The sequence below is a fragment of the Anguilla anguilla genome, chromosome 4 (assembly GCF_013347855.1).
Source record: "Anguilla anguilla isolate fAngAng1 chromosome 4, fAngAng1.pri, whole genome shotgun sequence".
NCBI classification, from domain to species: domain Eukaryota; kingdom Metazoa; phylum Chordata; class Actinopteri; order Anguilliformes; family Anguillidae; genus Anguilla; species Anguilla anguilla.
The window spans coordinates 38427282-38455147 of NC_049204.1; the positions used below are offsets into that span (position 1 = coordinate 38427282).

The 27866-nt window shown below is 41.6% G+C and overlaps 1 protein-coding gene across 10 annotated transcripts in view; it reads right to left on the reverse strand.

Moving 5' to 3' along the window:
- Nucleotides 1-27866, reverse strand: part of kmt2ca (lysine (K)-specific methyltransferase 2Ca) — a 148282-nt gene that overhangs the window by 115349 nt on the left and 5067 nt on the right. For all 10 annotated transcript variants that reach the window (XM_035416154.1, XM_035416152.1, XM_035416155.1 and 7 more), the window contains exon 2: nt 10843-11007. In XM_035416154.1, the coding sequence (XP_035272045.1) occupies nt 10843-11006 (164 nt within the window). In that variant the 5' untranslated portion in view covers nt 11007. The remainder of the gene's footprint in view (nt 1-10842; nt 11008-27866) is intronic.

Genomic DNA, 27866 nt, shown 5'->3' on the forward strand with positions numbered 1-27866 from the left:
AATTATTTAATCGACTACAAGATAAATCGCGTAGAAATTGTGGGTCGTCGGAGACTAGTGACCCTTTAGGTGGGGGCTGTGTGGCGATCTTGCCTGTGTATAATGTAAATAATTGTGTTAACTTGTTAGCGGTTAACTTGTCCCGCTCCGCGATCGTGTAAATACTTGTTTGTCATTTTAAGTGTGTAGCCTGCTAGGAATCGCTTACGTAGCGCTAGCAGCCCCTCGGGTTTATGATTTGCACCGTCATGTTTCTGTCCTTAGCCACCTAGCCACTACTGCTGTGTTGTATTCCCTGCCTGTCTCCCCTGTTTTGCGCATGTGTCTCGCGTTGCTGTTTCCCGCTGTATGCAAACTGTCCAACCTTTGTGTGGTGTGACATTAAGGTTGCGTGATTGGTTTGTCTACTGTGCCTTGGTAGCCAATCACGGCGATCCGGGGTTTTGATAAAAGCAGGCTTCGCCCAGCTATGATGGTCAGTCTACGAATTGCTGTTTGGAAGAGATGTCACAAATAAAGCGAAGCTCCCCGGGAGCGATTCAAAAACAGCCAAGCCAGTCTCCGTCTCTGCTTCTTTGCGAAACCGCCACAATATTCTAATCTCTCATATTGATGAAGCAAAATGACAAATGCCATTTATGATTTTCAGGATACAATTCTGACCACTGTTGAAGGGATGCATTGGAAGGCAATATAAGCAGTCAGAGAAGACAGGCAAGACAAGGTGTTTTATTGAGGTGCCTACTTGGTACACACATCACTCAATAAGAGAAAAAATTAAGCATAGGAAAATGGGAGTAAAATATTGCAGAGGTCACATCATGGGTGGTGCTAAGCATAAGTGCCACAGGTGCTTGCATCCACATACCACCTTTAACACAACAGAAAGCAATTTTAGTCCAATTCTAACTTATTTATGGCCATCACGTCTAAACATGAGCATCAATAAAATACAGTTTCAAACCGAAAGTTTGTATTTCAACAGATTACATAAATTGCAGCAGCTGCAACATGACCTGCCATGTTACTTGCAAAACCAAAAGTAGTGACTTGAGAACTGAAGTACACCAATCTTAAAAAGGCCATATTAACACAGCATTTTTCACACAGGGAAAGAAATTATGGATTCAAATTTATTACAGTACTATTACTATGTTTTCGTAATTAATACCATTGACCCCTTGAGATCTAACCGTCACACCACACAGTGAGAAAAAAAACTTATACATACCCCTAATACACATACACACGCACACACAGATAGATACATACATAAAAATGCAGCTATATTGATTAATTCAACTTCAAACGGAGATATGTCTATTAATTAGCAAAAGATGTGCGCATTTGTAATATCTGTGTGCATAATGAGCTGAGAAATGGATTGATTGATATGGCTCGCATGACCGTATCCTAAGTACAAAAAAGCACAAAAGTTTGGTATCTTCGGCAATTTGGTACAACAACAACAGTGCTCATTAATGAGCCTATTTAAAATGGCAGGCTTTTTGGTTTAGTCTCTGAACATGTACACAAGACAAGCACGTCCAAACACACGAAAGTCAAACAAATTTCAGGCATCACTGAGAGGAAAGTGATTTTGTAATCTGATGCATTCAACCTCTGAGTCAGGCTTGCGTGGCCTTAACTTACAACTTAACTTACTACTCAAAACGTAGGCTCCCACAACTGCCATGGCGTTAATCTTGCACTTAAATGTATGCCGCACATTCATTTCATACCTGTATCATACTAATGCAGACAAGATGGCTGCCGCTCTCACACATTCGATAAATTGCATATCTAACCCTAGCAAATTCTCGCTATCTACCGCATTTAGAGCTAACAATCTAAATGTTTATTAGAGTCAGATTTCAAAGTCATTTTTTGTTTTCGGCTACCTTTGCCACAGTTGAGAAGTAACAGAGTTAAATTCATCGTTGACAGAAACCGCAAGTACTTGTGTAATGTCTGATTGCCATATAAGCACTCTGCTTGAATTGCATTGCATGTTTGATTTTCAAATAACTATTAATAATATCAGTGTTTTAAATGCAGGGGAAATTTGCCAAAGTGCAGAAATATTAATGGTCTTCTTTCGAAAAAGCAGACTTTGGAAAGCTGGTGTGACCCCTGCTGTGTAGTTGCAATACATCCCTATGTTTGTACATGAATACAGGACAGTAGTGTAAGCCATTAGGGAGAAGATTTTACAAACAGGCACTTGCACGTTTAACGACTGGGAGGATGCAGGTGCCCTAGAACTGAACAGCTTCAACTGACATCCAAATATCAGCTGAAACCCATACAACCGCACACGTGTACGGCAGTACGTAAATGTGAGCTAAGCGGGAGAGACCGGATATTCTGATTAATTACTAAGGGCCTCTGATCAATTCTGGAACAGAAAAACATTCAGTTGCTCAAATGGAATTTTTAAAAGCGTAATAATAGGCCACGTAAAATGGATTTAATGAATTCATTTCTTTTTTTAAAACACCACTCCAATCTACTGGGTGTTGATGAGACATCCGCTCAGCAGCAAGGACTTCCATATGATTGAAAAAAAGAAACACATAACGTGATCACAGAAAAGAAAGATGACTGTTATAACGATAACAGGTTCCTGCAGCGCTATTTCCAGGTATTCCTTAATAATTTAAAAGCGCAATGTGTTTACGCAAAGATCTCCGCATCTGTTGTTTGCAATGGCGTATCATGTTTTAAAAAGAAACAGTGCAAGTTCCGTACAAAACAGACATTGTACTATATAAAAGACTGTTGATGATGATATTGCAAACCCGCATAACAGTTGCATGGATTCACATTGTCATACCAAAAAAAAAAAAAAAAAAAAAAAAAAAAAATGGTACACTGCCCCAGCCCTAGTTCAAACAAACAAACATCTTTATCCCCCGGAACATCGAGTTAAGGATCAAACACAAAGGTTTTCTGTTTCCTGAGCTCGATTTCTACATCTGCGTGTGCTGCTGGCTCTGTCACCAGTGCCCCTGCTGCCCTGCCCCACTGCTAGAAGCTGAAGGCTGAGGTGATCAGATATGTGGGGTTGGGTTTCGGGCCCGAGATGGACGCTGGTGCCTGCACACACTGATCAATGACCTATATCAATGAAAATACAGGCCACTGTACTGACCCCTGGAGCAGGTTTACTTCAGGTCACCAGAAGTCCTCTCTGTCTCTCTCTGTCTCTCTCTGTCTCTCTCTGTCTCTCGACTCAGTTTATGGCGTCATAGTGCATCATCATAACCATGGTAACCGTACTCACAAGCTTCAACTTCTGAGAAACAGCATGTTTTTTAGGATAAGCAGGGATGTACTACTTGGGGACATGGAGAGTTAATGTTGCTGCCAACCTAACACCAACTCAAAGCACCTTCAGAAACCACGTTTTTTTTTTTTTTTCTTTAAAAAGCATTGCCATGTACTGCAAATTACATCTGCACATTTCCCCAAAGGAGCTAAAGTAAGCAAGTTAGTAAGTAAATAAGTAAATCAATAAAAGCATTTAATATGCTATAATTCATGCGTTTTAATTCTTTCAGCTGCACTTCTGCATTTTTGTGTATTTCCTAAAAATTTTCTTCCTAAAGCCTTTTCAGTGAGTTGCTCCCAAGCCCATGCAGACTCAGAGAGAGACATGCTCAATATGATGCCGGCTGTTGAACCTGACTAATATATACCTCATGTTCATATCCCACAATCCATGCATTTTTTGGATTTCGCTTGTACCCATCCAAAAGCAGAGGCGTGAACAAGCACTGGAATAATGAGTAACGCTATGGTAAACAAACAGAAGATAGCCATTGGTGAAAAGCCTGAAAAGGCCCATGCTCAAATGGGCGGGTCTTCAGAAGTACGCAGACTGTTTCTTTGGCTTTTAATTTTTTACGGGAGCCCAAATCAAAGCTAACGGTACATCTCCCAAACAGACAATCCCCCCCCCCCCGACCCCACCCCCCAACCAAAAAAAAACAGCACCCTTTCCTAAGCTAGCTCAACAAAACAACACATTATTAAAATGAAGTCAGAAGAAAACAGCATTTCTCTCACAGGAACACACACCAACATGCAAGAAAAATATGAAAACATGCGTGCATTTGCAAAATGGCTGAGGCAAAGGCGGATGTAAGTTGCCCCTAAAAGTTTGCATTAATATTTCATGCTGGGTTGCACACATTTGCTACCGTGAGCTCTGCACTGGCAGCTTCTATATTCAAAGAAACCCGGTCTGTCGTTTCTTTGCAGAACAAAAACTAAAAAAAGGCTCTAGTACAACCCCCCCCAGTACCCTTACACTATAATTCTCGTGATACAGTGTAGGGAAAGAGAGCGAGCAAGAGAGAGCATGAGAGAGTAAAAAAAAAAAAAAATGTTGGTGCAAGTAGTTCCAACGCAGAGGGAAAAAGATAAAACCTGGCCTGGATTCACTGGCTGAGCCAGGGCACACCCCCCTCTAAGCAGCTCAGTTGTCCCAGCATGCACCTCAGTTGGTCAGCTTTCCAGCTCCTTCAAAAAGCTTAAGGCTTTTCTGAACACACACACTTGGCCATGAGCACAGATCATGTATTAAAACATGACAACAACAGTGTGGAGAAGAACTCCCCTAAAAGCAGCCACCCACAGTTGAGTTAACACTGCTCTGTCTATATGAACTGAGTCTGACTGTGATAAGCAATTATTTTCACTGAGGACTAATTAGATTGATCTGCAGCATGTGCCAAATCATTGTGTTTCACAAGGCAGATTTATATATGCTTGGCACCGTAGATCCAACTGAACCCACACCATTTCAGTTTCAGAGAACAGCCTCCGATGCTTCGTCAGTGTCCTGAGGAGCACATCGCACTGCAGAGCCAGTGGTTTTGAGAAGCCTTCCACTGCGACACACAACAGCAGATGGGCCAAGGCCAGTGTCTGTTCACTTTTCCTGTGCATTCAGGAGACAGACAAAAAAAGTGACCCTTGGGTTATTTTTCTATTACAGAAAAGTGAACCCACGGATAAACTGTGAGTATTTATTAAATTTCATTATAGTACAATGCATGGGTCATTTTTCCATTTGGGAGGTCAATTTTCTATACTATAAAAATGGATCAGGGGGTCATTTCTCTATATATAAAAGTGACCCTGGTGTTGGTTTTCCATGGGGTCAGATTTATATGACACCAGCAGGACATTAAACACAGGGCCACTTCACGGCCAATAAACCGATGCCAAGCACGTGATTTTTTCCCCCACCCGACTTCTGCCATAACCACACCCCTTAGCTGCTGACGACAGAGCAGAGCAGTTCCATTGGCCAACATCATTCACACAGACAAGAGTGCTGACTGGACAGTTCGTAAACAGCAGGGAAACGGCTGACAAACTCAATATTTCCTCAACAAAGTGAGAAAATAGAAAAATGTGAATAGCTAATTAGCTAGTGCATTATAAAAGTTTAATTTTATTCGCCCAAGATTACAGAAAGAGGCAAGTCATAGAACTTACTATACTAAGCACTGTTAGACACATTCCCTCCATTTCAGGACACCATAATGTTTGGGACAAATTGCTGCGCAGGTGTTTCTGATTAGTCAGGCATGTTAAATTACTTCCTTAAGTGCAGGTATACAGCCTATATTTGAGAAAATAAATATATTTGTCGACTGACATGTCTAGACACTTAGACAGGGTGCCTGCCTGTATGTGCTGAAATCCACTGCAGCCTACTATAACCATTTTGTATCTCACATTTAGTAGAAATGTTTTATGGGGGCTTGAGCTACAATAGGCTGAGATATGTGTATGCCATTTGTGCCATCAATGTTATGTACATGTAAGCACAAGCAGGCAGGCTGTGGTGGCGGTATAGGCTTTCATTTCTTACTAGCATTAAGGCTAGGCCTTGGAGCAGTCAATAACAACTTCAGCAGCGGCTTTTTTTTTTTTTAGTTTTATCAATGGGGACACAACCATTTGGGGTAACCATATTGTAGCTACATGGTTTAGCCCATCAGCTTTGTCAACATGTCGCCTACGCTCTGTTTAATGCCACCAAAGAAGACAGAAGGTGCTACTTTGAAAAAAAAGATGCTTGCACACCAACAGCAAGCAGCTGTATTGTGGAGAGCAGCAACAGTAACAAGTTAAAAAAAAATAAAAAAACCTGTCCAATCATCGATTGGTCTGCGCGAAAATACATTATCCAATGAAATCGATTCACTGTGACCTGGAATCTCATCATAGCTGGGGGGGCGAGTTTTTTGCACAACTGTGTTGCGTTTCATAAATACGCATGCCAAACACCAGCAACAAAACCAAGGAAGTAAAGTAGTAATATGACATGTGCCTTCTCTGTCAATACAGTGAAGTGTCGGCAGAAGGAAGCAGCAGCCAGGTGATGAGGAGCGATGAAGGAAACCTTCCTCAGTGCAGTGTGCTCCCATCTCAGCTGAAGTACAGAAGCATAACATCAGCCTGTAGCTTTCCACTGTCTCAGACTTCAAACAGCACTAAAAATCTTCCAGCCACCTTCACCAAACAATAATTACATTTTGTTTCTTATATGAATAATTTAAAAAAATAATAATTAAAAAGCCCGAAGACAAGAAGCAAAAATGACCATTTCTGAAATGAATTCTGGTACCCCCTGAACTACGGTACCAATGCAAGTTGAAGTAAATTTATATTTACAGATACTATCTAATTAAGACCATCACAGAATTCAGGTGTTCATAAATTTGTTACTCACCAGTTGTCTAACAAAAAGATGAAACATGACAATGTTCAAGTCACGTAGCAATTTTGAGAATTATTATTAAGTATTTTATGAAGCAAATTTAAAAACAAAATTAAAATTTCACAAGATGAAATGTTTGTTTGATGGTCACTTTCCAAGATTAAAAAACCTTTTTCCAAGCAATGCAGTGGTTACACTATCTATAATCACAAACAATAGGACGTGGCTGGTGCTATGTACACCAAGTAGACAGCAAGAATAAACTGGCAACATCATGTCAAAAAAATGATTTCACACATTATTCCGCATAGATTATACACCCAGATATCTGTTCACTTGAGCCCAAAAAACAACTGACAAGCATCGTCAGGAAAAACAGAGTAACGAGCATCTTTTTCCACAGCCCACCCACAACATTTTCCCCTCCCTTTCTTAGTTAATAATAAAGAGGCAGCAACCTGAACGCACAGAGGCTCGCAGGAGATACTGAAGGCCGAGCTTCAATAACAGAAACAAAGCAAAGATCTCCACTGGCACTGGCACCCCCAAGACACTCAACTATACACAACCTGAACTGTTGACTACCTGTATACGCAAACAGCTTTATTAATGTTAATAAACCACATTTTAAATATCTGCTGTGCGATTATGAATGTGTGTGCGTTCATGTACCGCATGCACGCACATTGCGTACGCATGTATAACGTATCGTGACTAGTTAATTTTTTATTTTTTATAAATTCAAGTGAGTTGCAGGATAAAGTTGTAAAATTGTTCATGTGCATTACAAATATATTTATGTATACATGAATGTACACAGATTGATATGCACATGTGTGTCTATATATATATACATACACACACACATACATGTGTATCATACCATGCCTGCACACACACATGCACTTAACCTGGTTAAGCACATATAAATAGGCCTAGTACTCAAACATGATTGCATTTCACCTGGCCACAGAAATGCACATCCACCCACAGTCTGCATGACAGCAGCACTGTGACAGCAGTTTCACCTGTATCCTCCTGTCCAGCAGTGATATCCAGCAGAGCGAGTTATAACTTATATAGCTTTGGAAGGGGCCGAGGCAGGGACGAGGTGTGTGTGACATCAGCGGTTTCCGTGGCAGCGCCACCACGCTGGGACAGACACATATTCCCCAACAAAGCACGTTATCCTAACCCAACAACAACATCAACAGCAACAGCTGTGTGTTTGTTTGTATGTGTGTGTCTGCGTGACCACCTTTTAGGAGGTCGAGCAAGCCAACACCTTTAATGCAAATTTATAAGCAATTCATCTAACGCGCCGCAAGCTTTGTGAAGCAACGGACGTGGCGTTCCAAGCAAGGCATTCTGCAAGCACTGACTTCATGGTTCGGCTACAGACCTCCGTTTGGCCAGCTACCTTTAGACAGAGCATCATTCATTTCTCAAGACTGAGGGGGAAAAAAGGTCCAACTAAGCTATTAGCTGAACGACGTGACAAACTCCATTCTGGTCTCTGGTTTTTTTAACTTCAAGCCATCAAAATCAGGGTTTCCCCCAGCACATTATAGGAGAGGTGATATGTCCGCCCAGAATTACGCAGCACCTCCCCTGTCGTTAAGAGAAAAACACAGAAATAGGTGCTCGCTGCATTCGGCAATAACAATTTCAGGAAATGGGCTCACGATTAAATTTTACGATGCAACAAGGACCCGCCATCTTTTAAAAGCAATTAATTGTGTTACCAATTGCTAATTTCTGTATTAGAAGCCAGTATCAGGCCCAGCAGCATACCATTATGTGTGATTAGAATTAAAAGCACTTAACATTTTCGAAGATGATGCAATAATACTAACCTAAATATCTTCCATCTTTTGGTGAAAATAACATTGAAGATCAACAACACCCCCCCACCCCCCAGGCAGCTTAATCTTAACTCCTCCTAGAACTCCCCCCACCAACCACAGTCAGCACCTACCTACCTCAAAACATCTTCCGGGGGAAACACCGGAAATGATGTCATCGGAACACTGATACAAATTATGCGAGCGCATTCAGGACCGCCGGTTATCTTTCTACAAGGTCGGTTTTCGTCTTTCGAAAGGGGCAGCATACGTCGGCGTGAACGGCAGGCCTCGACTTCGCCTGCGACTCGTTTATCAACCTGCGGCGTGGAGGGCCTGTAACCCGCCCTACGGCCGCGCGGTTGTGAGGAGCGGCACGCGATCGCCGAGACAAAAGCCACGCCGCGCGGGCCAGCGGGGAAGAGAGCCGCCGACCTGCCGCTCACCCTCACACTCGCACTCCAGAGCACAAAAGGGCTCTCGGTGGTTCCAGTCTTCCTCTACCTCTGTCCATATAAAAACAGTCAATTACACCGGCTCACTGCTCCAACAGAAGCACACTACGTAAATGTTGCATTAACACGGCCTCCTGGCCTCTACAGAATAACACTACAGAAGAGTTTTTTAAGACCACAGAGAGGCTACGGGGGTGGGGGGGGAGGGAGGGTTACGGGTGCGAAACCACCAAAATGGACACTGTTGATATACGTGCAAACTGGGGAAGTTGATCGAGAAATCGCACACAGAAGATGGTAAATGGACTGCATTTATATAGCGCTTTTATCCAAAGCGCTTTACAATTGATGCCTCTCATTCGCCAGAGCAGTTAGGGGTTAGGGGTTAGGTGTCTTGCTCAAGGACACTTCGACACGCCCAGGGCGGGGTTTGAACCGGCAACCCTCCGACTGCCAGACAATCGGTCTTACCTCCTGAGCTATGTCGCCCACGAAGATGACACTGGAAAAGCAATACCCTCCCCTCCCCTGACAGTCCGTTCACACTCTAGACTTTGCTTGTTCATTTTGAAATTACGAATGACCACCCCTAAATTTAAATACCGGCAACACTGCTGCCAAAATAATGTGATGGCCCAGTTTCCACCTCGTCCTCAGATGGACGAGGTGGAAACTGGGCCATCACATTATTTTGCTTCACCCTCTGTACTGCTGCCGCCACGAAGCACTGATGGGTGAAGCACGGATGGATGAAGCAAATTCAGACGTTCCCTGACCCCCGAAGCAGCATGTCTTCAGCAAGTCTAGCCTCCCGTCCAGGTGCCCTCTCCGTCCCACTCCCTCAGAGAAAGCGTCCCGCGGTTCTCCGTTAGCACGTAGCCTACACACTGACCCACCGCCTTCCACTCTGCTAACGAGGGGAAGGGGGAGGGGGAGGGGTGAGAGCGCGGGGGATCCCAGGATGTACAGATATCAGGCTAGCTGGGGTTATCTGGCAGGCAAGACATTTCCCCTCTATGGCTTTAGAGTCTTCACTTGGAGGCCCCACAGGAAATGAAATGCTAGCAGATTGAATAATTCATTGATCCTAATAAACGAGGTCTGATTTAACAGACGCAGAGGGAGTGCCCCTGCTGAACTGGCAACCTCGCTGCGTTATCTATTCAAGAAATACGCATTTTGAACGGGACCTGGCGGAAACGGGTCTGCCGACTATTAGGCACACAAGCAGGTATTTTTCACAATTCTATGAGACTGCCCATCCCTACCATGTCTTCCTTTCTAGCGCTAGCTATGATTTCTATATGTGATGTGTTCAACAACCGAGATTTCGATTGGCACTGCAGTGAAGTGGAAATGCAAGTTGGTTGGGCGGCATCGGCTCCCTGCACCATGAAGAATCACCAACAAACCACCCAAATAGCACCTCAAAACGTCCAAGCAGGCCGTCAGGGCGCCCAGAACCGCGGTTATGACTCGCTGCTCACCATTCCACCGTTTACCCGTCTTCACCCGACCTCAGCTTGAGGAGACCTTGGGGGATCCAAAATGACATCCTGGCTTCCAGTCTCTATCAGAGCTCATTAAACCTGCACACCTCCCCCCCCACCCCCAGAACCCCACCACTCCTCCATTCACTGCACACTCTGCCTCTCGTTTCACCCAAACCGACAGAAAGCACCTGCTCGCCCGTCCTGCCCTGTAACCCGCAGGCCCAAAAACGGCAGGCCCAAAAAACCTCCCGAGTGGAGGGAACCTGCCCACCAGCCAGCAGCCGGGAGAAGGGAAAGGCGAGACCTACTTTTTCCTGGGCTTGGGCGTGGAGGCGAGGACATCCTTGCGCGGCCGACCCCGGGGGCGTCTGTCTGCGGCGGCCGGGCTGCCCGCGGGCATGTCCCCGGCGTCGTCGGGGAGCGCCGAAGGTCCTTGGTCAGAGGCCTCCGCAGTCTTGTCCTCTGATGACATGCTGTGAGGAAACATTTGCCATCAAGATCTGTTTCCCATCCATACATCTCCCGCAACGTGCATTTCGCTAAGATAACGACAACAACAACCACAGCTTGGGGGTTGTGCTAAAATTCCACACTGCGCGAGCTGAGCTTCTGCGGCTCATGTTGAGCGTGAGCTGAGCTTCAGCGGCTGAGTCATGTTTACAAGACCCATTTCAAAAAGTGCCAGAATGGAGTTCTTTTTTTTTTCTTTTTTTTTTACAGAAAGGGAATGTGCGTGTGTGTGTGTGTGTGTGTGTGTGTGTGTGTGTAGGGGGGGATGGTGGCAGATGTGAGCCACCCACACACACAAACACACACGCACACACATTATCATCATCATCATCATAAAACTGATTTCCAAGCACAGAGAGAGCAAAATGCCTTTTAAAAATGTACTGTACAACACACTTCTTCCTATTTAAATCTCCACTGCACACAGCCTGAAAACACAGTGTGGCATGCACGCCCCCCTCCCCCCCCCCCTCCCTTTTCCAGCTAGGGGTTTGCCGGTGTTGTCGCTAATGACGCCCAGAGCAGCTGTGCGGAGACGAGCTCCACGAGGGCCCTGGCTGCGTGGCGCCGGCGCTCTCCGCGGAGCGCCGCTTAAATTAATTTAGAAATTTCAATCAGCCGAGTCACGCTGAGGAAAAAAAGCGGTCCCGCAGCGCCTTTGTGCCGCCGTGCGTTTGAACGCTGATTTAACTGGAGAGCTCTCTCGGCTCTCTCAGCGCCCCGGTGCCCCGCTGCAGCTCAGGCACATAACTGCCGTCGGCTGACCACAAGCCCCCCCCCCCCCCCCCCCCCCCGCCCTCCAAACCTGACGCCTTCACAAAAACCGCATGTAAATACGCGCACTTCGTTCCTTCGTGCTAACGCGTGGCCGAGATAAAAATAAAAAATAAAAATGACCTAAGAAATCTGTCGGATCCAGAATGTCGCTAAAACGGTAGGCCGTGAGTGTGACAATCGGTATTTCAATGACAAAAGACTTAAAGCAAAACATCGAGGATACTCATCGTACAAGTTCACGTTAGTGTAACTCTTTCTCACTAAAGATACTGTATATAGCCATCTAGCTTGCTGAATCAAAGTGTTTAATCTTGTTTGTGTATCTCTCTGAAGAACTGAAAATCGTTGGGGCTCAGGGTCAGCGTTTCCTCTCTTTCTGTTGGCACACTCGCAGCCAATCGGAGCAGATATATTACTCTCCTGTGTTGCTGCTGTTTGTGGGTGGAGCATGCAGCCTGCCACAGGCAAGGAGACATTAAAATGTAACTACCAGGAAAGCCAATACCTTTGTGACCCTTTAAGAACAACATGCCTGTATGCAAGACAAATCTCAGAAGACAACACCAAAAAAGCTTCTCAGAATCTAGACGCAAAACAGCATTTATACAAAAGGTGAGAGGGTCTTAATTAGGGTTGCCACATTTTTGCATGGTCAAAACCAGACAGATTTTATGAAGAGGTATGATGCATTCAACTCAGCAGTTTTTGTAATTTTACTGCAGACCTTAACAATGCCATACACGTTTTGTCATGGCCCATTAGCTTCAATGCAACGTTAACGGTCATATTCACAGACCTGGACTTACCACTAAGGGAAGGCTTAAAAATATTGCCTCTGATTATAGATGTGTAATGAGCAAACAATTGACTACAAAATGTAAGCTACATGAGAAGGGGTGGGAGCTATTTCTTTATATTGACACACATATAAGAAATAATACGTAATATAAAAAAGTAATTTCATGACCAATTTCCCGAAAACCAAATAAATGCTGTTCGGATTTGCCACTCAGACAAAGCAGCTGAAAGCTGGACATGAGGTAACTCCAGTTTAATGCTACAGTTGCCAAATACCTTTGCTAACGAAAATCTTTTTTGAGATTCCTACATTTTTGTGTTCTTAGATTTGTGTTGTGCATGCCACACACATGTAGCATAACCTCCAGTCTCTGCGTCTCTCGCCGAATTCTCTCTGAAATAACAAAGCCTTGTAAACCTGAAAACATCTACCTAGATAAGAAAATTTTGTTGAAAACCAGGAGTGAAGTTTAAGTGATCCTACACCATTACAACAAGCTGACATTTAACATTCAATCATTTCAGCAAACCTCAAACAGCTTTTTCCAGAACCATCAACCGTGCAATTTGTACATTTCATCGTTCATGATTGCATCTCGACATTGTGTGGTCTTTTTTTACAGCATTTCCACTGGTACAGTAAACACACTGACAGAAACGGAGGCCATAATGCTAATCTTCCCTGAATTTATAGCTGGAGAGTACTTCAAAGGGGAGACTACTTTGCACAAACCTACTTAAATGTCATACATTAAAAAAGGCTGGAGCTAAATCTTGGACAGTCACCACTATTACCCTCTGAAATGGAAACATTTAAATGGAAGAATTACATATTTTAAAATGCAAGATGTGAATTTTCATGTATTTCCTGGGCAGAGTGAGTGCCAAACAAACCCCCCACTTTGGTCCTTTAGAGGTCAAACGGGTCGTCCCCTATTTCATGCGAGCACTTCCAACCCCTGAAATCAACAAGCATGTGATGCATCTGTACCTACCTCTCCTGGTTCTCAGTCAGCTGACGTTTCAACACGTCTCTGCTCTAAAACCAGCCGGTGTTTAGTGATTATGCTTAAAGTCAAATCAAAAGAGAACTCATAGCATGTGCGAGCTGTTTAGCCAGCTTAAGGGAACATTCCGTCCTCGAGATGACCGTTTTTCAAAGTGGGTGAGGTGTGATCCCTCAAGGAGTGCCTCGTAATTAAGCTAGTCTAATTAAATTAATAAGTTATGATGAAACAAAGATTTAAATTCATAATGGAGCATTTGTAAGCTCATACTGCAAATATTAGAAGAACTTGTCTGAACTTGGTCCTCTGTGCGTTCAATGTCTGTCTGTACAGACTGATGAAAAAACAGCACGTTTGGAAAAAAACCTCTGAAACGACTGCTTTTTCCCATTTTAGCTAGGCTAATAGCATGCGGTGCTTTTGTAAATTACACTTCAGAAAATAAAGTCAATTAATAAAATTAGAAAAAAAAGCTGACATTAAGATTGCCTGCCCTCCGCCCCTTCTGCTGAACTCATTTTCACTGAATAATTCTGCTACATGGCTTGCTGTATTTATGCCAAGCAGCTTGATGCGTTATTGCATAAACTAAAGAAAATAAGCAAAACAGTGCAAGAGCAGGTGCCGCATGTATGAAGGGTGTGTATGCATTAAAAGAATGCTGAGCAACTATCTAAGCAGAGGTCTGTAGTCAATTTTTGGAGGGAAAAAAAAAACAAAAAACACTTGATGTGAGAAGGTGCGTACTCCCCGCATACTTTGTAGTTGGCGGGGAGCTTCAGGGAGACCGAGCTGATTTTGTAGCCTATTTGGCGAATAGCATTGGTGACAAAATAACACACAACAGAAAATGATTAGAAACATGATTTGGCTGTTCCGATGTGATGGTGTAATGTTTGACTCAAATAAAGTGAGGTTTACAGTCTATTTTAAATGTCCATATTCAATACACTTTTTCCTCACTGCATGGTACAGAAATAGAATTACTTCAGATACAGACAGTATACACAATATAGACAGAACTACACCAGCCAACTTGGACAGATGATTATGCCAGCTCCCCTGATTATCTTCACGTGTGGCCAAATACTAAATTGGTTATTGCATATATCAAGAGGAGTAATCATCGTGTAAACCGAAGACCACTTTATTATTTCTTGTAAGGTGCACACCTCTGAATTGGCAGCATTCAATGCCACAGAGACTTTCTGGCCCTCCACATGTTTCTTTTTGTTTCACAAACCACCACTCGGGCTGCCAAAAGAGGATTTATTTTATCTTCTAAACATCTTAAATTAAAGTATCACAATTTGAGAAATTTTGTTTTTTTTCTTCACACTCCGATCTGCCATTGTTTCCTTCATTTTGTATCGTATGGGGATATGTAAATACAAAACAGATTCACGCTGGGAGTTTCTGACCATTTATGGAGAATGAAGGGCTGTACATAAACACTTGGGCTGTATGTAAACCATGTGACTTGTGACCACACACATCTTTCACTTTCACATAAATTGTAACAGAAACTTCCTGTCCCACCACTGGCACATTCTGTAGATCACAGACAAAATGGCACATCCCCATATGTGCCTACAGGCAGCTGCCAGTTCTTTTCACTTCTGCAGTCCACCGACGCACCCTGTGCAGGTGAATGGGGCAAACAGCAGGCAGGCACTGTGCATCCAGGCACCATTGTGCAATGAGGTGGAGGGTACTCTACGCTGCTGCCAACTGAGGATAAGCCCAAGGCAATCCTGGCCATAGTCTCCACCGTCATTATGGGGCACCCCACTTCACGAAGAACCAGGGCTTTCTCTGAACACAAATCCCGTGAACCTAATTTATTTCCGCCACAGTCATTTTCTCTTCCACTGACACTCAAAGTAATTATAAATATGAAGTTACTGCTGCAAAAAAAAGTGTCATTCCCCATTATGCATGCCACCATAAAGGCTTTTACATTATGCTACTTGAGTGCCTAGATCGTATGGATAGCCTTTGTCACAATTTGATCAGTTTTCTACTTTGGTTTTTCATTGTTTCCCCCAAAACACATTATCAAAAAAAAATTTGAAAATGAATGGGTTGGTCTAATGAGACCAGAAGGGTTCATTAGGGATTCATTATCCCTAATAATCAGAGAAAATTGATGACATGTGTAGCGCTTTGTATTTTGTTCAAACACCTGTGCACAAATTATACACACAGTGAGCTTCATGGGACAGACATATTTTTTCTTGAGTTGGTTCAGTACTCCACAATTTTACAATTTTTGATTTGTAAGCAAACAGTTCAGATGTGGTTAAAGTGCAGATAACCAGCTTTTATTAAATTGGTATTTTTTTAATCCATTTTGGATACGGCAAGAATAAATTACAGCACTTTCTATACATAGTCCCCTACTTCAGGGCACCATAATTGGTTCTTTCCAAGGTTTCTTCCAATCTGTTACAGGGAGTTTTTCCTTGCCACTGTTGCCTGAGGCTTGGTCCTGTGGGGGTTTAGGCCAGGGTTGTCTGTAAAGTGTATAAAAACTTCTAAGATTCCTAAATGGTGAAACCAAAATGTATAATAATAATTCACTGCATTTTACATAGTGCTTTTCCACACGCGTAGAGAGCTTTACAGTGATGAAGGAGAAATTTTTCTCAACCACCACCAATGTGTAACACCCTCATGGCACAGCAGCCATTTGGCACCAGAATGCTTCTCACATCAGCAGAGGTAGAGAGGGAGACAACAATTTTTTTTATCCAATTAAATTAAGGGATGATTAGGTGGCAGGTTGAGAGAGCCAGGTTGAGAATTTAGCCTGGATACTGGGGAAACCCCTACTTTTTCTGATGAGTGTCATGGGGTCTTTAATGACCACAGCGAGTCAGTACCACAGTTTAACATCTCACCCGAAAGACAGCGTCTCCTACAGTGCAGTGTCCCCATTACGGCACTGGGGCATTGGAGATCATTCAACCAGAGGGAAGATCGGCACCTACTGGCCCACGAACACCACTTCCAGTAGCAATAGAGTTTTCCTAGGAGGTCGCCCATCCAAGTACTGATCAAGCCCCTACTTGCTCAGCTTCAGCCAATCGGCAGAAACACGGTGCATGGCGGTATGACTGCACCACTTTAAACATGTGGATTTTTTGATTGCAAATCTACAATTGAGAAGTGCATAGCCCAACAAAGAAAAAAATACAACATTTTCAGATTGTACATTAGGGTTCACTGGTTACTCCAATTTTGTAATGTAGGGCTTATTCAATATTTCAGTGTTCCTAATAAAAACAGTGAAACTGATTATTACAGCAATTTAATTGTTTATTAATTTCTACAAATGGCCAGTCCTACATCAGAGCTGATTAAAAAAAAAAAGAAAAGGAAAAAAGTCTGGTTGGACTGAGTTTGACTAATTTAGCGATGATGCATTAGCATTAGACTAATTGGATCCATTTTATTCTGTGTGCTTCATTTGCTTCAATGAAGAATGCTTCATTAAGCTCTGCTTGTGGCAAGGCTATACTGTGTTTTGAGTGATTTAATATTACTTTTAAATAGAACGAGGTATAATGCTACTTCTTAAAAGTCGCAAATGAACATAGATTACTGAAGCAGAAGTGAACCTGGGTAGTAGCATTTTGGCTACGCTTTGGCTTATGCTTACGTTTTTGTTTTTGAAATGTTTAACAAATTAGGCATCAGCCCAATACCCCAGGTTAATTCTGTGGTTTCACTAGAGCAGTCATAAAGCAGTACAGTTTAACTGTGGAAATACTGTAGCAATTAAAGAGAAGAAGAGGCATGTAGTTTACTTATTACATAATTGACATAACTATTTGAATCAATTTCATTTGAGCATATTTCACAGATAAGAAAATGTCTATTTTGGTTATACATCGACAACTGATGTGTTTGCTCATAAGACTACAAGCTATAATTCTTTTGCTTGAAATGCAGGCAAATGATGGCAAATGAAACATAGACTTCAGTGCATTTTATTTTGCACATAGCCTGAATCTTATTGCAAGACTTTTAAGGTGGTTGAGGGAGTAGAATGTTATGAATAATAAACTATATCAGGCTTGGGATAGGTTCAGATGGTTCACATCAGGTTTGGCTTAAATTTCAGGCATAATCAGAACTGCTGCTTATTTCATTTTATATAATACTTATGTACCTTTCATACCTAATTTTAATTATTCAAAATCATGCCAAAATATTCAGGTGATCAGGGAGTAAATCTGTACACCTTTCACAGAGGTGGCCGTTTGACTCCTTACGACACACTGGTACTCGGAAAAGCCTTTAGCAGCTCCTCCAGTTGATACACTCAGAATGCTTCAGAATTTCCCAAGAAACTAGTGGAGCAAATCCATGTAAACATTTCTAAATATTACAACCATATCCATTTATTAGTTTTTATCAGTTTTACCGTTTATTTGGGTATTATAGAGACACTTTATTAGGCTACCTGTGTTAACGTGATTTTTCCCCCAACATCTGTAGCACACAAAAATGCTAGCAGCAACAGTTCAATGTAGAACACTGATCTATAAAATTCCTATCATTCTAATTTTCTGGTCAGCATCCGAACAGGCATTGGAAATCAAGTTGTATTGTGATCTCTTAACAGCTTATATGAAGAGACACACCGCAGGACAACTGACCCCTTGACAAAACCCTGTGGAATTAACCCTCTGCTGTTTATACAACTAAAACAAACGGATTCAACATTTAAATTATTATTTATCAAAGTAGGTTGTTTTTGGCCCTGAATTGATCACATTAATTTAATGTGTACAATCACAGAAGATGGACAACCATAAATGGACAAAAGAATTTCAAATCTAGGGGCAAGAATGATTGTTTCATTTCACTGAAATGAGCATCAATTATTGCATTCTGTAAAAAGCAGTATGTAGAACTCAAAATCTTCCGACAAAAGGGCCATCTGGTGTAGAGGTATAAGCACTCGCCCTACCACCCGGGTTCAATCCCCAGCAGTGGTACTTCCGGTTTGGTCATACTTTCCTACGAACACAATTGGCAGTGTTCACGGGTGGGAAGCCGGTGAGGGTATGAGTCCTGATCATTGCATTAGCGACTCCTACTGGTTGGTCGGGGCGCCTGTTCAGCAGGGAGGGGATCTGGGGGGGATAGCGTGAACCTTCACACGCATTACACTCTCCCAGTGAAACTCCTTGCTGTCAGGTGAAAAGAAGCGGCTAGCGACTCCACACGTATCGGAGGCTGGCATGTGATAGTCTACACCCTCCCCAGACTGACAGAGGATACACATGGGGAATTGGTATAACGACTAGATTGTGGAGGAAATTAGAGAAAATGGCAAACAAATAAAAATAAAAAATCTGCAGACAAATACCTTCTGAGAGACCATGAAGCATTTGTAAAAGTTCTGGTAACTGGACAAGCATTAAAAAAGATTTACTATAATATAATATAATAGCTGGAAGTGGTGAAATGACTAGCTCCTCAATTAAAGGTAAATGAAAGAATGTAGACCACCTCTGAGTTTCCCCTACTAACTCAATGACCACACACATTACAATCCAAACAAATCCAGAATATTTTTACAACCATGACAATGTAATCAGCCTTTACTGCAGATTACCACAAAATTTTGCTAACTGACTACATTGCACCACCCAAGTTAAACCTCCCAGAAACCCTGGTTGCTCTACTACTACACACAAGTCCAGAGACTATTGTTTCAAAGAGAGAAGACATTCAGTTTAGTTGCTTGAAAGGTTAAAGAAGAAGGTTGCCATTATGGTGGTCACTTATTTTTGGTAGAACAGTACAATTCAAAGTAAAATTTTTATGATGAGGTAAAGTCAAAGAAATCCATATAAAATATGATTCTGATCCCATAAAAAAGACTTCAGTTTCTAAACATGGAGTCACGCTAAGGTTACATCTGTAAAAACTAATGCTGTCAAATATAAAAAAATTAAGTTACTAGCAGGCTTTGGTGTGATTAATGACAATTATGTCAAAAAAATTCTTATTAAAAACACTTATTAAAGCAATTGATTTAGATGAAATTGTATTTTAAAAGTAAAGAAAAAACAAAATTCAAATTAACACCATTTAAAAGCATCTTATCTAACAACAGCAAATTGGCTGTAATTGACAATAAATTCTCTTGACCTCGATTGAACATGGTTTACAAAAAATATATATTTTTGGCTAAAATTACCAGCGATTTCTTTTTCAATGACCTTCAGTGAGTTCTTGCTTGATCCAAAGTAGGTGGGAGTTCCCAATTGCGGTATCACCAATTACCATGTTGATAGGAGAATGAAGGTAGAATTTCCAGAGGGGCGCGGCTTTGCTGCTGACCCTGTGTCTGTCCGCTACCTGTCTTCAAATTTTTGTGAGTTTTGTGCATTATTTGTAATATTTTTAACGCAAGTGGTTTTAAGTTAAGTGCCAGTGTCGTTAAATGTTTGTTGTTCGAGTTGGGTGTGCTTTCTGGACTTTTGATATCCATAATTCCTGAAAGTGCTCCCATACCAACTGCTGTGTGCTATGATACCTACTCCCGAGACTTTCTGCTATCATTATGGACACTAAACTGACACTGTTTGGGGACTGAGAGGGGGAGTCAGAACCAGAGGGGGAGTCAGAACCCGGCTGAGAAGGCAGGGGTATCATCACCCACGACCAGTGATCAGCCGGTAAAACGTTAGATCACTTAATAATAAGATGGATGAACCGGCTCTTATATAAAGTACGAGGAGGAATTCCGGCAGAGCAATCTCATTTGCTTCACAAAGACATTGCCAGAAAAAAACATGCATCAGACATTATAAAATCTTGACCGTTCCATTCAGGCAATTTTTAATTTTCCCTCACAAGTTTAATTTAACTCACGAGTGCAGGACAGCGCACTTGCTCAATCAGCTGACCAGCCCGAGTTCATTCAAAGAGATTTTAATACCCTCTCGAATATCTCATTTTCCAGCATGGCAACAATATGTGGACTGTCCCACATGCTCCAAATGCATGCTAGACATGTACTACAGTAATACTGAGAATGCATACAAGACTGTGTGGACATCCCATTCGCAAATCAAACCACCACTACATTCATTTATTAAGCAAAGGCAGTGGGATAAAAAGAACAAATCCGCAGTAAAGACGGTTCAAATATGGAACAGAGAAAGTAACAGAGGCCTATGGACTGTAATGATTGGCAGATGTTTTTCTTGACTCATGCTATGATCCACATGTATGGACAGATTGTATAACCTCATATTAGATTTTGTGAGGACACTGCTGTACAAACAAAGACTATTAAGACATTTTCAAGCAAACCTTGGGTGACAAAAAGTATCTGAAATTTTGCTTAAATGACAAAAACCGTTCCTTAGCGGTAAAACAAATAAGGGATAAAAAGGAAGAACTCCAATTTAAAATCCAGAAAGCTAAAACAATTATTTTTGTTTTATAAACAAAGTGGAAAGGATAGGCAACCCCAAACAGGCATAGGGGGTTTAACAAAATGATTGGGAGGGTGCCTAAGAATCAAAGTGACATTTTAATGGACAGCCCTTCTTTTTCTAATGTTCATAACTTGTTTTGTGGCAGATGTGTTGCAGCTAATTTTAGTTATGACATCAGGACTGCATGAGATAACATTACAATGATCTACAAAACGCAGCTATTAGAGAGAGAAGTTTGTCACTGCCTCTCTGTCATTAAGACCCGGAAGGCACATGGCTTAAAGTGTGAGCCAACCAGCCGAGAGGGGTGATGACCCAACTCTTTCCACTTTAATTAAATGGCTGCACTGTACCAAAAATCATGGAAAGTGTCAAACATCATTCCTCTGGCAAAGAAGCCAGGGGCCAAAACCTTAAATGCCTTTCGCCCTGCGGCTTTGAAATCTATACTGGCTAAATGCATGGAGGGAGTTGTGAGTAACCCTTTGGCCTCATCCACTGCAGACAAACTGGACCCACTATAGTTTGCTTATAAAGCACACAGGAGCACTGAGGATGCAACTCTCACAATGCTTAACATGGTGGCCAAACATCGACAACAGACAAAACCTATGTACAGATTTGATTTATTGATTTTAGCTCAGGTTTTAATGCCATGGAGACACGTACTTCTGCAGCGACTCCTGGACCTGGATGTAAATGAAATTGCCACGCATTGGATCAAGGACTTTTTAACCAATCGCCCACAGAGCGCATTACAAAGGACTCGTTTCTGATGAGGTGGTTTTAAGTACAGGAGACCCTTGAGGCTGCGTTTTATCATGTGACGTCTGCGACTTTTAATTTCACAAATGAACAGAAAATGGAGGATTTGTTGGCCTTTTTCACGGGAATGGTGATAGATGAATATTTTGACCAGTTCTCTTCCCAGGAACAATGGTGTAGGTCCAGTGGCTTATTGATTAACACGGAGAAAACCAAACAACTTATTCTTGATGTAGTGATGAATCCTTCACATCACTTACTCTTTGTAACCAACCTGTAGAGATTGAGGATGGTTATAAGTACTTAAGGACATTTATTTATCAGAATCTGAGCTTTACAAGTTACACTGATTTTATCAATACTGGCAAGACAATGTTAAAACGGTGTTTAAATCAGGAAACTGAGAGGGTTTTGCATCAGTATGGATGTCTTACAGAGGGTCTATGCCTGGTGGAAATAATTTTTTGTTTTTTAAATCTGTGTTTGGTTTGGTAACAAAAAGTACAGAAATTAGTTAGCTAAAATTGTTAATAGCTGGAAAAATAATAGGCAAACTGTAAAGGCAACTGGTTGACCTGTATAACTCTGTGCAGCACACAGGCTCTGGCTATAGTAAATAACCAGTCACCGCCTCCATGAGTTTGAGTTGTTTCCCTCGGGCCAAAGTTTCAGAGTGCCAGTAGGCAAAATGAATGTCTATGAGAGATCCTTTGTCCCAGCTGCATTCAGTCAATTGAACAAAACCAGAAGAACTGTTGTTTTGTGTGATTTCTGTGCAATTTCACTGTGTTTTGTTTCCATGTACTGTATGTATTTTCTATTCCTGAGGCGAGAGCAAAGGCAAATTTCCGGCCTTTGTTGGACAATAAAGTTTGATTCAACTTTATTTTATTCTACTACTGAAATTCCTCTCATTAAATAATGTAAACTCAGACAGCAGTAATAGTGCAGCTTAACCATCTCTCAGCGTATAGCTTAGAAAAAACTTCATTCAGCATTAAGGCAAGCAAAAACAATAAATGCCTCCTCACATTTATCTTTTCAATGTACCTTCTTCCCATACTAATTGGAATGCCTCAGCCAAATCAAGCTAGGTATACAGTAGGTGCTTTTATAATAGCTATAGTCTTAGAAATTTAATGAAATATTACCCAGCTACTTCTCCAAGTATCAGTTTTCTATAACTTTCAATTGAAATATTGAAATAATCCAAACCATTCAAGATGGAACAAGATAGATAACATGGAAGCCTCATGCTTGTAAATGATGTAGAATGCATGTTATTAAAATTGTTAAAATCTATTTTAAAAATAAAACAGGCTTTGTTTCTGTCACTATAGTACCTCTGTTCATATCTATTGTGTGACATGACAGCCACTCAGCAGTAAGACCATACAGTTTCCATGTGACTGGCAGAGACACATCACATAATCACAAGTAAGCTGCACGGTAATGCTTCTGATAGGTTGCCAGACAGCCCCGCTTTATTTGTATTAATAGAATTAAAAGTTTTATTGAAAATAAAACAAGCATCCAAATAAAACTACACGTGACTAAGTAGACATAGGGCCACCCAAGGGCTCTCTGAGGCGCCATCATGGATCCAGTATTATTTATGATTTATATCACCTATTTTGCTGACGTTTTAAATAATTCCAACCCAAAGATCAATTTATATGCCAAAGCTGTCCAAGGGCTCCAGAATGCTTTTAATTCTATTCGGTCTGCACTTCTCGAACATTACCTTGCCCTGAATGCAGGAAAACTTAATGCCTCGCATGTGATGTCTCACTGCCTTATTTTTAATGAAAATTGTACATTTTGAGAGTAACTGCAAAAGAAGTGTCCTTTTGCAGATACCTGTATCTGGTTCGATGGAAATCTTGTTTAATTTAATTCATCACAATTAGGCTCAGCACTGCAGTTAAGACATACCGTTTCAGTCAGGTAATGTCGAAAACAGGAATGCTGAAATATTAGGCCTTGCAGAAACCAAAGACAACATTAGCAAGCCAGCATTCTGATGCCAGGTTGTGCTGGCACAAACATTTGAGTGTCACTCTTTAGCAAGTAACTTAAATTAATTGAGTGAGCAGTGTTATAGAAAGGTGGCAAAGGAGCACCACAGTTATTACCAGTGGTTGTTGACAGAAGGCTGAGAATTTCAAAATGACTGGTAACCCATTGGTAAAGGACACGGTCTTGTTAAGGCCCAGTGCTTTACTGTCAGTAGCGGCTGTCCACACTCTTGTGACGTGCAGTGTGTCAACTGTGTTCACTTCCTGATTTTGATTCCTGTTCAAATCTCCATGCAAGTGTACCTTTCCCTGCAGTTTACAGCTCATTGTACAGGGGCTCACAAATCTGTAGCCCAGATGGCAATGCCTAACTTTATTTTTGTCCAACTTGCAAACTTTCATACTTCTAAACCAGGGGGACTTTTTTCGTCTTTAGTGGTTTCAAAATGTAAAGAAATAATATAAATCAAATTGCCTGAGATTAGCAAAGAAAGAAAGAAATCACATTAGATATAACTATCGCACTATACGTATTTAAATGTGATATTGGCACATGCTTAGAGAGCCTTGTACGGATATGTTGGCTAATGCAAGGTTATCAATTTAGATGTGGAATACTAAAACAATTATAACCTGCACTTTATGAACATTTTCATTTTGTAACAAGCCAATAGTTACTTAAAATAAAATAAAATTATCCTAGCCTAGAGATCATAAATGGCATGAAAAGTTAGTTACATAATTAGCCTTAGAAAGTGCCTGGCTTGACATATAATTAGCATTTGATTTCAATTCTAGAAGCTGATTATACTAACCTGAACGTAAGGACCACTAACCACCTAGAATCCAAATTAAACATTAAATAGCAGGCTAGATAAGACTATTCAAGGCAGTATAATTAAAATTAACTTGCCAAGCTAATTCACACAAAATAACAACTTTCAAAACCTACATTAATCCATGGTTAACACAGTAGGTGGAACTTTTATTTTGACATCTTAGAAAGCTGCCTTGCCATATATTTTAAGTTGAGGCAAATTAATAAGAAAAACTATGCCAACATCACATTTAGTTTGGGATACGCCCCTATTGGGCAGTGTTAACTGTGCAGAGCAGCTAGCAGATTTCCATCCACACTGAACTGACGGAGACAGTTGTAAACCAAATATTCCTGCAAATTGTTCAGAAAATAAAACCCGTAAGTTTGTAAAGCAGAAAGTTAGAAATAAATTTGTAATTTTTAAGCAGGTTTTCACCATCTGATATCTTGTACATCACAATGGCAATATTTATTTTTTTTAACACAGTGCTCAGAAAATAATATAGATTAAACAAAAACACGTTTAAGGCACCACACTGTGACGCATGGAGCCTCACAGCCTCGGATTTAATCTGGACCGTGCCAGCGCAGAGTGTGGCAATGTGCAATCGCCCTGGGAATGTTAGTTCAGTCAGATAAGAGTCCGCATGCATTGCTATCTAGCAACCCTTGCTGGTCAATCAGGTACACAGATTGCAATCAAAGCAGCATATGAAAGGTCTTCCTCTGACTCTGCTCAATGAGAGCTTGCCTGCAGTGTGCAGGGTTAAAAGAAGCAGCTGGTGACAGTAAGTGTTTCGGAGGAGAACTGGGGGTCTACATACCACAAATCAGCTAGGGGTGGGCGATATGACGATATTAGATTGTGAACGATTAAAATTTCTCCACGATCTGCCTTTCCAGAGAGATTGGGAGTATCGGGCTACAGTGAAACTGCACATTCTATCAGTTGCACTGACAACGCTCATACATGGCATCCAACGTTGTTTTCTCAGCCAGACCTAAAATCAATTTTTTCAGTACTTTCGCGATTTTTTTCTGTGCCAGCAAATAAGTCAGAGGTGGTCCAGCACTAGCTTTTGGTTGCTAAGGGGACGTGTATCGACCACCCCATATAAATGAATGGAACTTGACATAAATTTGCTAGCATAGGCTACTGTAGAAGTGTCCTATCTTCTGTATTTGAGATTAATATGAGAAAGGGTGGTGGCTATCAGCACGTCTAGGAATCCGTACATATTCTCAGTTGTTAGCCAAATTTCAGGAAGCAAAATAGCCGTTAGGAAAGCAGTTTGGAATTATTAACCATGTCTGCACCATTGCTTTTAATGGGTCGCGATGAGATAATTCCGAGTGTGTTGCTTGCCTTAAAGTTGATACTGTAAATAAGACTGTATTAATATAACTACATGTATATGTATGAAGTTGGTTTTTTACATTTAGAAAGTTTATTATGTGTATTTTTTTACAGGACTTACATTTTAATAGGTAACGATGTCCAGTTCTCGCTAATAAATATGAAGTAAATACACTACCGGTTAAGGTCGTTGATACACTTCCCCCCCCTTGGGTGGTCGATAATAGGTGCTCTCACTCTAGCTAGCTATATAGTTAGTACAGGTGCGCCGTGGGTCTGGACGGTTTTGTGCTTGTTTATTCGACAACATAGCGGCATGGCTGACACTACGGAGGAGTTGGTCCCTAAACAAATTTTGACGTCTGTGATATGGAACTGGTTTGGGTTTTTTCAAAACCAACACACCGTTATTTGCACAGCTTACAAACAAAATGTTCGCACATCGGATGGCAACACGACAAACCTTTTTAATCACCTCAAGAGAAAGCATTGTTGAATGTTAATACTTTGCAGAATTGCACTAGATTAAAATCTGGTACTTTGGCTAAAATGGTCTCTGTTATTCTTTTTCTTTTAGGTTTTGTTCCCTTGAAAGGCAATATTTTCTTAAATAGGGATATAGGTTTGATTTCACTGTTCATTCACTTGCAAAATAGTCTTAAATACCAACATGAAAAAGAATTGTGATTATATCGTATCATAGAATGCCTGAAAAAAAAATCATATGATATGATATTTTTGTCATATCGCCCACCCCTAGAATCAGCAGTGGGGTTTGTGCAATGTACAAAACGCATGCACACACACACACACACACTCAGATATATTATATAAGTGTATCCATGAATATCCCATTCAGGAATCTATATTTTGTACACCACTTTTTGGTGGACCAGAGAGCTCAAAGTCTACCACGAGGACTTATGATTTGTTCACAGATGTTGCGATTGCTTGCGCTTACCTGCTTCCTATTCTTAGCTCCTGTGTTTGTCTCCATTTGGGTGTTTCTCCCTTTTCCCTGTCTCATCTCCTCTGCTGAGCTCCAGCTGATGCATTAAGCACTCCTTCCTCCTGCGCTCAACTTCCCCCAGAGCTCCAGTCCTCTTCACCACACCCATGCTACAGGGGTAAAGCCATGTACTTACCGTTCGAGGAAGGAGTCACCGACACCCTTTGAATACATTAGACCGCCTGCTCTCTTCCCTGACATTTTTATTCAGGGATGCGTTTCCTCCTTGTTTCAGAATCTCTCATGTCTGAATCCTAATCTACATCAACTTCGACTATGAAGACGCCGCACGTTTTGTGAGTTCAGCAGGACGCTAGCGTCGGGGACGTAGGATGGCCCCTCTGCTATGTCAATCTGTTAAGAAAGCTTCAGATAGCACATACCCAGGGGCCCTGAAAGAGTGTGGACGAGGCTGTCAGCGCACAATAATTTGGAGGGTTCCCCGGCCAATATCCCAGTGGCATGCAGCCATCACTGCTCTGAATCCTGGGAAATGAAAACATACGCTTGATCCCCTTTACTTTCATTACACCCAGTGTAGTGTAAACAAAAACAGGCCTCATCTGCAGATCAACGGCTTCATAAACACAGACAAAGGGTTACAGAAGAACATCTTCAATGCCATACAACCTTCCAAGCAGAGCTTATTAGTTAAAAGCAGTTACAAGGACAGGCTAAATTGCCCTTCTTTCATTCTTCCTGAATGCATACCATTATTTCTGGGTTTTCAGTCTGCCCAAGAATGGTTTGCTCGCTCTGCGTTTGGGCATTACCAGAATCCAACACTGCTGATTTAACAGAA